The sequence below is a fragment of the Marmota marmota genome, unplaced genomic scaffold (genome assembly GCF_001458135.2).
Source record: "Marmota marmota marmota unplaced genomic scaffold, marMar, whole genome shotgun sequence".
Lineage (NCBI taxonomy): Eukaryota > Metazoa > Chordata > Mammalia > Rodentia > Sciuridae > Marmota > Marmota marmota.
In genome coordinates, this window is record NW_025999864.1 from 2,446,422 (window position 1) to 2,458,731 (window position 12,310).

At 37.1% G+C, this 12,310-nt stretch overlaps 1 protein-coding gene across 43 annotated transcripts in view; it reads right to left on the reverse strand.

The window, feature by feature from the left end:
• The window catches only part of Ank3 (ankyrin 3), a 503,325-nt gene that overhangs the window by 224,758 nt on the left and 266,257 nt on the right, over window positions 1-12,310 (reverse strand). For 42 of the 43 annotated variants that reach the window (XM_048814103.1, XM_048814271.1, XM_048814128.1 and 39 more), the window contains exons 2-4: window positions 1,983-2,084; window positions 1,451-1,549; window positions 1,173-1,271 (exon numbers count right to left, since the gene is read on the reverse strand). In XM_048814103.1, the coding sequence (XP_048670060.1) occupies window positions 1,173-1,271; window positions 1,451-1,549; window positions 1,983-2,084 (300 nt within the window). Of the gene's footprint in view, window positions 1-1,172; window positions 1,310-1,450; window positions 1,550-1,982; window positions 2,085-4,546; window positions 4,552-12,310 lie in introns of those variants that run through there. The other variant, XM_048814201.1, reaches the window with a different exon arrangement.

Genomic DNA, 12,310 nt, shown 5'->3' on the forward strand with positions numbered 1-12,310 from the left:
CGGGGGGGGGCGGCAGGAGAAGCCTAACTTTTCCAACAAAATTACATGATGTTATCACATTATTCATTTGCTTTTTATTTCCTCAGCATAATTAGTAAATCGTCTTTTTCCAGAAGTACATGAGAACCAAAGATCTTACTTATTATTTTTCTTCATTTAATTTTTTGATGTTCAAATTATTCTCATATCAAACATCTAACAGGAAATAAACCTAATTCTTCATATGTTGCCTGGCCAAATATTGACAAAGAATCATGTACCTGTCCACAGCTTTACTGTCTTTCTCTAGGACCTCAAAAAACCCTGTATCTTTGACAAAACTTGCAATTTTGTTCTGTAATAAATTTCTTCAAGACCCAACACCCCGGTGGAGACCTTGACAAATAAGGAGAGACATTGGCATTCAAATGGAAAAAATGTTTGCATGAAGACCAGTTTTAAAAGTGGCCAAGTCCTCAGTGGATATTCTTGGGTCATGATGTTTGCTTTACAACCTCTAAGGGACTGTGTAGGAGGTAAATTATGAATACTTGAATAATGAAGCATATATTTTTAAACCAATAAAGTGAAGTTAATTCCTTTAGACCCAGTTTAAAATGATAACCTATTAGTTTTCATTTTAAAACCTCATTGTAAGACTCTTGAGAGTTATAGGACGACCTCTATTCAGTACAAATATTTTGAACACTTTAAAGTTTGAAGACTTTTTAAAGTTTTTTCTGCCCATTTTTTATTTTTAATCTGTTTCAGAGAACAGCAATGATGCCTTAGTGAAGAAGAATTAAGCAGTTTCTTCTCTTTCTCAACTAGGAGAAGCACTGATGTATTCTGAAATTCCAAGTTCAGAAAAAAAAAACATTTTTTCATACGTTTCATTATTTATTATTTTTCATAATAAATAATGTGACTGGACCAACCTGGGACAGCATCATAGAGTATAAGATTCTGCATTTCAGAAATCCCCTAAGCATTTGTGTATGACTACTAGTCATAGAATTCCATCAATTGATCACTGTTAAAAATTTCTACCTCTCGGCACACACGTATTACAAATGAGGATAAATATGAACTTAAGTATCTTAGAGGATATGTGAACCAAGCAAGCACTTCATCCAATGAGCATTATTTGTAAATTATAGCACAGTTCCTCTGCAATAGAGTCGTAGGTTTACCTGAGATTGTGCATTGACATTGGCTCCATTTGTGACCAAGACCTTGACCACCTCTGCTTGCCCAGCCAAAGATGCGATATGTAACGCTGTGTTTCCTTTCTGGAAAGTGAAAAGCATGACAATGTGAACTCCGTCACCTTTCTAATTTCCCTATGTTTAAAGCTCCCCAAGGGAATACAGTTGACAAGTATTTCACAAGAAATGTACCCTAATTCTTACTGAGGACAGAATCCTCACTGAAATTGGCAAATGACATAAAAAGCATCACTGATACTGACCTTTGTGGCTGCATCCACATTGGCTTCTCTCTGTAGCAGTTCAGAAACAACTTCCACATGGCCTTCTTTGGAAGCAAGATGGAGTGCATTCAACCCATTCTGATAAAAAGCAAAAGGAAAGCTTCACTGGGCAGGTTGAAAATAGAGCACTCAATGATCAATACTAGAAAAGGGGATGAAATCATGTGCAGGTAAAATGGAGAATCAAAATCTAGCAAGATAATCTCAGTGATATTTGCTTGCATATGTGCAGTGAGCAACCTAAATTAGGAGCAGGAGTACTTGAAAACTAGGTGAGTTGCTTCATTATTATTACTAAAATTACAGGAATTATTAAAGAATGTATGCTACCATTTCTGAAATTCTGACAAGCAGAGACTATTTTGATAATATCAAGCCGGGAAAATTTAACAGAAAAAAAACCAAAAAGAGGAGAAAATCTTCCTAATATTTAATGGAAGCTTTAATGAGTTTAAAGTCTAAATACTTAGAATTTGAATAAAACAAATAAACAACAATGACCAAAACTGACCTGATTGCAAATGTTGATGTCAACTCCATTTTTTATGTAGTCAAGGGCCTTTTCTAGGTGTCCAGCTCGAGCTGCTCTTAAGTAACTTGCGTTGGCATCAGACTAAAATTAAAAACAAAATAAAAAAAACATTTTGATGAAAAAATGAAACTAAAGTGCAGATTTATAACTACCGGGTTGGTAGTCTAAATTCAAATGAAAGCAACCTAACTGCTCTGTTTCTAACAAAAAAAGAGTAATTTTTTCTGCAAAGTCACCAAGAAAATGGCAAGATCTTTAAAAGTTAGTTTCAGAAGTGTACAAAATTACCACTTCTTTCATGTTATAAATCATTCCGAATTGAGAAAGAAAATTCAGGCAACTTCAATCATTGTGCAATTTACAGAGAGTGAAGAGGAAGCCTGAATCCTTAGCAATCATATTAGAAAGGCCTTGCTAATTCTCCTGTATCTGAAATTTAACATCAATTTCAGTTTTCTAAATCTACCACAGCCAAATATTCAACTGGTCACTTCACAAAGATATTAACACCTTTTCTGTTGTTATAGTATTTAACAAGAATTTGAAGTTGGGTGTTGTGGTACACAACTATAATCCCAGCAGCTTGGGAGGCTGAGGCAGGAGGATCATGAGTTCAAAGCCAGCCTCAGCAAAGTCTAGGTGCTTAGCAATTCAGTGACACCTTGTGTCTAAATAAATTATAAAAAAAGGGCTGGGGATGTGGCTCGGTGGTTAAGTGCCCCTGGGTTTAATCCCTGGCACCAAAATAAATAAATAAATAATAAAGAATTTGTAGATGATGATCATCAGGTGTATATTCATACAGGATTCAGCCTTGTTTTAGAATGCAAATTGAATTCTAATGTAGAACAGCCTACTTGGAGTGTGAAGTGTCCTTTTGTACCGATTTTCAAGCTAGCTAAGACCAAAGCCTGGAGAAAACTCCATTTGGGACAGCAAACAAAATGTAAAGACAGTAAAACAAGACAGGTAATTCATTCACTGACAGCTTGCAACTCTGTATTACTGCTAATCTCTAACACTTAGACTGCATAGTTGAACACAACTACTATTAAAATCTTTAATAGAAAAAAGATAGTGAGAGAAAAAACTACAAAGTTGGTCCTGCAAAGTTTGTAAAGGAGTCTTGCTCAATGCAGAACAGTACAAAAGTAGTTTGGCTCCTGAAAGAGCAGACAAAATAATTTGTCACTGGTTATAAATGCAATCACATAGGGCATGGCTTCAAAGAGGAAAGTTTCCTCCTGCAGCCATATAGTGAATGCCCCTTCAAAACCCCTGCTCAAATGCCACCTCATCTGTGAGGTCTACCAGACCCCCCAGGGCAGGGCTTAATGGCGTGGTGCTCTCAACACCTTAATTGTACTGAGCTCTCCTGGTTTTATCACAGAAGCATAGTTTTGGTATACCCATCCTCCCACCTTAAATTGTAAACCCCTTTAGAACAAGCAGAGGCAGATTAAGAAGCAGGCAACTGGAAAGACATCAAGATGCCAAGCTTTGAAGAACACCAACACATCCCTGAAAATGTAATTGACATGAAGGAAATTCTGTCTCTTGGAGAAGTCTTTCATTCTGGTGTAAATCAATCAGTAAGACTTGACCTGCTCAGCACCTCAGAGGAGAAGCCACTGCCTCCAGGGTCTCCTCTACCCCTCCCCTTTATGGCAGTAAACTCTCTGAATGAATGAACATTTCCTCTTCCAAATCAAGGCTTCTCAATCTCAGCACTATTGGCATTTTGATCTGAATAATTCTTTTGCTGGGGTGGGCGGGGGGCAATTCTGTTCATCATCCAGTGCTTGGTCTTGACCAGCTAGGTATAGTCATATCCCCTATTTGTGACAACTAAAAATGTCTTTAGAATTGCCAAATGTCTCATGAAGGGCAAGGTTTCTCCAATTGTGAACTACTTTAAGTAAATGAACCTACTTATTTTAAGATTGCTAGTTTAAAAAGGCTAAAATCTCTAGGTTGTCACATGCCTTCATGTAGCACAATGCAGTGACCCTACCTATGTATGATATCCATCTTTTTGTTTTTCTTGTAACTAGAAGATGTAGGTGTCTACAGATGTTTTGTGAATGGCTGAATCAACAAACAAGCACACCGGAAATAACTGGTAATCAAATTATTTGCAGCAGGTATTTAAGTTGAGAATCTGCTATGATGCAAAGATGGACATCATATATCATAGATGAAGTCACTGAGCCATGAGGCTATGAGCACACATAGATATTACTCAAAATAAAATTGGAGTTTGAGTTAAGCATGTAAATAATCAGAGCAGAAAGTTAAGAAAAAGGAAGACAATAAGAGAAAGTTTCAAATCAGACAAAGAAAGAATCATATAAAGTTTCCAGGAATTTAAAGAAAAAGTGCAGTCTTAGAAGAGGTTTACAATAAAGGTATTGTGTCCAACTACAACTAAAAATAAGTAAATATTTTTTTTTTAAAAGAGGTTTACTACTTCAAGGAGGTCAGTTTTTTGTCTATAAGTTCAGTTAGAATTAAATTATCTATGCAAGGATGGCTCATTGTACCATAAAACATCACCATCTTTGTGCCTGCTCAATGACTTATCAGTAAATTTGCCCAGAAGGGCTCAGATGCTGTTCTGGGAACAAATGACATCAGCCTGGGTATTCAACTGCCAGAGATAACAACTGTGAGTTAAGCATCCCAAACTCTGACTTGAAGCACATAAAAACAACTAAGGAAGCTGCTATTGAAAAAAAAAAGTGAGATAATTCAAGGAAAAAAGTCTTTGACTTGATTCCAGATTTAGAAAGGTTTGGTATTTCCATGCACTGTCCATTTTCCTCAGAATTTTTCTACCCAAATCTGTAAAGCAAAACAAATAGATTCAGATGAGATAAACTTCTAATTCAGTGGTTCTCTACCTGAGATCTGAATTCTCTGGAGACTAAAAGAGTTAGGATTGAATTTTCGTTTATATACATGATCCTCCACATCCCAGTTGTGTATCTGTGGATTCAATCAACAGGGTATTTAAAAAATATTTCTAAAAAATTGTGTATATTAAATATCGACACACTTAAAAAAAACTTGTCTCTATAACTATTTATGTAGCATTTACATTGTTTTAGGTACATGTAATCTAGGAATTTAAAGTATAAGGAGAATATGCATAGGTCATATGCAAATATTATAGCATTTTATATAAGAGACTTGAGCTTCCACCGATTTGTCTGTGGAGATTGGGGACAGTGCTGGTGTCCAATGGAAGACAATTTATGCCTATATTCACCAAATCTACATATGCACATATAACTTGCACCCATTTCATATAGCTCAGGAGTACTAAGCTATTCATGGATCTGTATTTAAGAAATCCTACTCTTGTGATAGATCCTCTGGTAGATAAGTTCATTATTTCTATTTTACCAAAAGCTTTGATATTAAAGCAATTCTCTGTGTTAGTTTATTGCCTTAGAACATTAAGAAGTATAAGAAAGGACAAAAATTGTCATCACTTTTCTCGGCTCTCTGTTATATACTAACATACTCGCCATCTCCAAACAGTAACTTTATACTTAAAAGGGCAAAAAGAGGAAGAAAAAGAGTCAAAAGGTGGTTGAAGGGGTATGAAGACTGCCCTGAAGAAAACTTAACAATTTAGAAAGTGAAATTATTAAAGCCTACAGGAAAAGAACCAAGAAGTTCCTTCTTTTACTCAACCACCTGCAAGCAAGGTAGCTATCTTCCTTGCTTTTGAGTTGAAGGCCAGCCTCAGCAACTTAATGAGACTGCCTCAAAATAAAGCATAAAAAAGGACTGGGATAAAGATTAATGGTAGAATGTCCCTGGGTTCCATCACCAGAACTGTAAAAATACACACATACATACATAAATATGACTGTTGATAAATTACTGTGGAAGGAAATCAGTTTCAAAGAGAAATTAGGCTTTCCCATGTGAAACATCAGATGGAGGAGGACAGTGCCTATGGTGTTAGTCCTTGCAAAGGTGAATATAAAGAGGTTAGTCAACACTGTTTTTCCCTTAAAGACCAAAATCTGATGTGAGAATTCAGAAAACAAAAAGCTGAGGGATAGTGCAGTACTTGCTTAGCATGGGTTCAAGCCCCACTACCATCAAAAAGATGGAAAGAAAATTTTATGTTTTATTTACTTAGCCATTTTACTACACAGAAAAGAAATATGGTTTTTCAAGAAATAGTTTCAGGGACAAAATCAAGCATTATTATGAATTAATTTAATAACTTAGCATCTTCACCTAATCTGGAATATTGATATTATTCCATAAAATACAGTGGTTAGAAAGGAAACGCATTCCCTAAATGCCAATAAATAGTAACTTAATACTTCACACACCTCTTGCTATATGTTAGACACTATTGCAAGAACTTATGTTAGTTTATGTTATTATCATTTAATATACTATGTACTAATTGCATAAATCCTTATGCTACTTCACTTGGTCCTTATAATAGTTCTATGAAGTAGAACTACAGTGGGTTGAATGGTATCCCCTAAAATTTATGTCCATTGGGATCTCAGAATAAGACCTTATTTGAAAATAGGATCTTTGCAGATGGATTTAGTTATGAGGCCATAGTGAGTTAGAATGGGGCATAAGTCCATTTACCGGTGTCCTTATAAGAAGAGAAGAAAGACATGTGGATATAACAGAGAGAAGGTTACATCAGGAAGAGGACAGAGATTAAGATTTTGCTGCCATCAACAGAGACCATCTGGAGTCACCAGAAACTGGAATAGGCACAGAGAAAAAAAAAAAAAAAACTCCCTTAACAGCCTTTGGGAGAAGGTGATTCTCCTGACACTCTGATTTTCAACTCAAACTCTCCGAGTTGTAAAATAAATTTCTGTTGCCTTAAGCCACTCAGTTTGTGGTGGTTTATTATGGCAGACCTAGTAAACTATACAAGTAGGTAACTGTTAGTAGCTCCATTTTCTAAGTGAGGAAATGAACTGTAAAGAGGATGAGTGACTTTCCTGAAACATGTAGCTTGTGAATGGCAGAGATGGAACTCAACAGTGTGACTCTGGAGTCTGGGTTGTTAACCATTATCCCAAGAAAGAGATTAATAAATGTTTGGTCTATTCTCTTAGTTCATTCATTCATTCTCCATCAATCTATCTGTTTAACCACTGAATTGACTGGTAGGTACTTTCAGATATATCATCCCAGACCAGAATTCCTTTACTGAATTCATAATGAGTCATAGATCAGACCAATAGTAGATCCCTAAATGAAATGCAGATTGGAGGCTCAGTGAATGTATAACAGAGCTTGGATCCTTTGCCTCTAGATAGAGGTAAGAGGGCAATCTCTGGGGCCTATTTATACTTGACCTGTCATTTCTCCACCTTTCTCCTAAACTTTCCAACCACTGGAAACCATGTGAAGGGTCAGATGGTTCTTCTAGTAAGCTTCATGTTCCTTTTCTCTTCTGGGGACCTGCCTTTTGTCTACCAATGTATTTAGGTCTCTCCAAAAGAGAAAACAGAACAACCCAAACCAAAAACTTTCTTCTGATTTTTCTACCCAGCACCTAGATCATTTGTAAGCAGTGATCTCCTCTACTTCTCAGAGTAGGAGACTGATGAGGAATCGAAGCACTGAACTCTCAATGGACTGTACCTACTTTACTATCCTAGCTGCATTACTAACAATGTTACCTTTTTCTCATCTGTCAAATGAAATAAGGATGAAATTAGATAATTTATGTCAAGAGATCAATCAAGCAAGTCCATAACAAACAATAAGAATTTTATTTTTTGGTTACCCTTTAAATATCAATCTTTTTGAAAGATTAGTTTAGGCTTCCCAGTTCTATACCTTTCACTCTAATTTATATTTGCATTTCTGGCAATATGGCTTCTCTCCATAATCAATAAATGCCTCTTGGTGCAAACTCACCAACCAAATCCCAATCATCAAATCCCATGGCATTTAAATCTCTCCGCTCACAGGGTTGAACTGAGAGTAGATCACCTCCTTTTTCTTGAACATCTTCTTTTTAGCATCTCTTATCTTTCTTCACTTGCTTGGTTCTGCTTAGCCTCAGTCTATCAGTGAATAATGGGCCTTTTCAAAGTCAGAATTCAAATTTCTTTCCTTCCTCTGCCTTCTCTCTAACTGATCTCATGGCTTGCAGGGCTTCCTCTACTCTCTCCAAGCCCAATACTCCGAGTCCAGTCTCTGCTTATCCTTATCCCCATACGTTTCGCTTCCACATTCTACAACTCCCCCACCTCAAAAACAGCAACAGCAACAGCAACAGTTTACTGACACATGTAATGTATCTGCCACTGCAACTGGATACTAAATTAGATGTGAAGGACAGATTTCTTTATTTCTATTTAAAGGTCCCAGGATGACTGAGGCTACCCAGGTATACATCCTTTATTGTGACTGATTACTACTTTTGTTTCTTTCTCTGAACCAGAAAGCTACATAAATACATCCTACCCATTATGCAGTCCCAAGGGCTTTAAGTTTTCCGTTTTTCCTTCTAAAAAGAACACATGTCATAGAAACAAAAGAGTACATAAAATATATATGAAGAAAAATCATGAAAGAAACCCCCATATACCTCTCAGTCAGTGCAAGAATCAAAGTTACAGGTGGCTTTGAGGACTCCCAGCCAGCCCTTCCTTGAGCGGCTCCCCTAGGGATCCCCTGATCTAGTTAATCATTCTGGCACCATTCTTAACATTCTTGCACGTGTCCCTAAGCTAAACATTACGTAGTCGACGGTCTCAGTACTCTGCATAAGTGGAATCATACATTATGAATCCAACTGTGACATGCTTATTTTGTCTAATGTGTTTCCCGGAGTCTTCCCAGCTGACACGAAACTCCAGTCAATTTATCAGTGCTGCTGTAGAAGATTCTATTATGTGATATAACAGTATTTATCCACTGCAGAGTTGACAGATTTTGTGCTGTCTCTGAGTCTACAGTGAAAGATGTTGCCATTAATATTTGGCACCATAGCACAATGGTACACGAAGGTAAAAGTTTTTAAAGGTATACACCTAGGATCCTAAAAGTGGGGTCATTGGCTATGTGCCTTTTCAACTTTAATTACCAATTGCTTTAGGAAGTGATTGCACCAATGTACATTTCTGTCGTTTGTGATTACTAATAAACACAAATTCCTTAGAAATTAATCTTCAGCAATTCTTTAGCCCCTAGGTTAATATTACTGTAGTCCCAGAAGATTTTTGAGGTTGCTCCTGTCAGTTGCCTACAGGCACTATCAATCCAAGGTTACTTTGAAAATAAATGCTTGGCTTGAGGGCTTTTTGTTTTTGGTTTAAAGACTGCACAGATAAATTTTGATCTCAAACTGGTAAAGTATGAGTAGTTCCTGTGGTCATGAATTCTCAGGGGAGATTTTTTTTCCAACAGTCTCAGAGTCAGGCAAGATTTCTGGTATATCTTCTATAAGATGAGTTCATTTCCTGTTTACCCAGCTATTGGGAACCATGACCTTTAACAATCAGCTTGATTCAGTGTCTCTTTTAGACTGTACACCATGGGCATGACCTAGACTTTGTCTCCTGTGTTCTATCTGTGTCACTAAGTAAAACTGGTTCTTCCTTTCACATCATCTTTGATGTCTGCAAATCCCTTATTTTTAAAGACTAATTCAGAGATGCACTTCTAAAGACTTGTAATTTTTCTCAACACCTTAGCTTTCTCTATAGCTGAAAGTATTCTTTTTAAGTTTTTCTTTGCTCACCTTACACCTTGGCCAGCTCAGGCAACTGCTATATGATGCCCAGATCATTTTAAAAAAACCTCTAGGAGGTTGTAGTTGGCTTAGTTCAATCTGATGAAAGCATTGAGCAATGTTCAGGAGTTCCTGGGTAGCTACTGAGGTTCCCACAAAGTCGTGACAAGGAGAAGAGCTGAAATTTATTGAGTATCCACTGTATGTTGGGGGCCTTACTAAGCATTTTACATATTTTATTATAATGCGCTATGTATTATTATGTGCATATTGATACTATTTCTTTCTTAAATATTTAATCAAGATAGGAATCTTCACTACAGAGGCAAAAAAACTAAAGTTTGTAGAAGTTAAGCTGCTTTCTCAAGGTCATCCGGCTAAATAGTAATCAAAGATTGAAACCCAGGATCATAAACTCAGGATTTTTCCTTAACACCACTGGTTTTCAAATTGGGTTGTGCGGAGCCCTGGAGTTGGGGCACACCAGGGTGCAGAGTGAGTACCACTCAGTGAGCAGTTACATGAGCCTATCTTCAGCTTCATCCTAAGTAGATTGACTTTCATCTGTTTTATATATTGGTGTTTGATGATAAATTTCATTTGTAAAAATGTTTCCACTTTTAAACCAGGTACTCAATCAACTTCTATGACAGCCTCTGAGGCCCTTTAAAACCTGCCCCCCACCCATCCACATTCCAGCCTGAAATAAGACATGGATACTACTCTTAAAGGTGATTTAGACAGCTTATTATTTCTGACTGGTCCCACAACTTCCCAGCACTATGATTTTACCCAGGACATCCTCGTTGCTAGTGGTCCTCACTACCCCGCTACTCCCCAGTGAAATCTCCTATCAACAGACTCCACTACTGAATCCTAGTCCAGCTCAAAGGCCACATCACATTTGCTACTTTTCTTGATAAACGCTGGACTTGACCAGTTCTCTCTCCATATCTCTGCTTAGGTATCGATAGTCCTATGAAGTTGCACTGTTAACTCTTTTAGAGATCCTTATCTTCCACCTTGAGGATGCAGTTATTGCTTTCAATGACCTTAATAATCTAAATGCATAAACCCAGGCAAGGCACATATGAGAATTCACAGTAGAGCACTGACAGAAGTTGGTGACTAATAGAAACTTATCAGGAAGAACCATTTCTGCATCCTGATTATACAGCCAGGAGGCAAGACTTCAGCAGGGCACTTAGGGAGAGACAAGGAAGAAAAAGTGGGTAGAGGTATAAAAATGGAAAGTTTCGAAGAATGGTGAATAGAAGATGCCCCTGGGAAGGAAAAACTGAGAGGTTCAGGGAAGGCTTGGTATGCCAGATACATCTGATTTAACATTGCCATAAAGATACTAGGAGGCAGTGAGGAGTTTTGATAAGTGCAAAGACATCATTAAAGCTACATTTATCCCAATCAGTTGACAGCATATGTGCACATGGGAGAAAACGGAGATAAGATCTGCAGGTCAGTGTTGTCAGTCCTCCATAATTCAAGGATCTCCTGGGGAGAATTAAAACACGTATGAGAATCCCCATCCCACAGACTGATACTCAACTGGTTCAAGTTAGGAAATTTTGATAAATGCAGCTCAGGTGATTCTAATGTGTAATCTGGGGTGCGGGACCCTGGAGAAATGAATAAAGAAAATATGACAGTGAAATACTATTCAGCCTTTAAAAAGATGAAATGTTACTTGTGATAACATGGATGAATCTGGAGGAGTAATGTCAGATGAAAAAAAATACAAATACCATGTGATCTTACTCACATGGCACCTAAAAAAGCTGATCTTACAGAATTCAAGAGTACAACAGTGGTTACTAAAAGCTGGGGAGGGAGGGTCAGAGAGAGCTGGTTAGTAGGTACAATATTATAGTTAAAGGAATAAAATTCTGGTGTGCTTTTCGCACAAGGGTAACAACAGCTAACAATAATATAGATTTCATAAAAAGATAGGAGAGGATTCTTAGTGTTCTTATCACAAAAAAATACATGTTTAAGATGAGAGATGTGCCACTGACCCTGATTTGATCATTACACCCTATACATATTGACATATCATATCATAACCCAGAAAGGTCTAAGATTGTCAACTAAAAAATATTAAAAGGATTATTGTGTGTGCTAATGTGATATGGAGATTTGGGGACAGCAGTGAAATGGCAAAGGACTGAGGTGTGAGGTCATGCTGAAGGTGTGCTGTCAGACTTTTCATTTCACATAAAGAGACATTAAAGACCCAAAGCCAGATTTTAAAATTTGGCTTTCAAAGATTTTCTAGCTTTCTGCTCCACTCCTTTTCTTACTCTTCTAGGGGTAAAGCAACATTTTTATAGTCAGAAACTAGAGAAGTAAGACTTTTCTTAGTAGCACTGAATAGTAATAGTTGGTAAATAAACTAATACAAATTTGCAAATAATTCTTAAGCATGAAGGGACTTACGGTGTGTGTGGTGGGGTGACTGCTTACCAAAATCCCCAAATTCTCTATTTAGTGATTTCCGACACCAAATACAGTTTTGAAGTATAAATGGAGATATGTTGCAGAC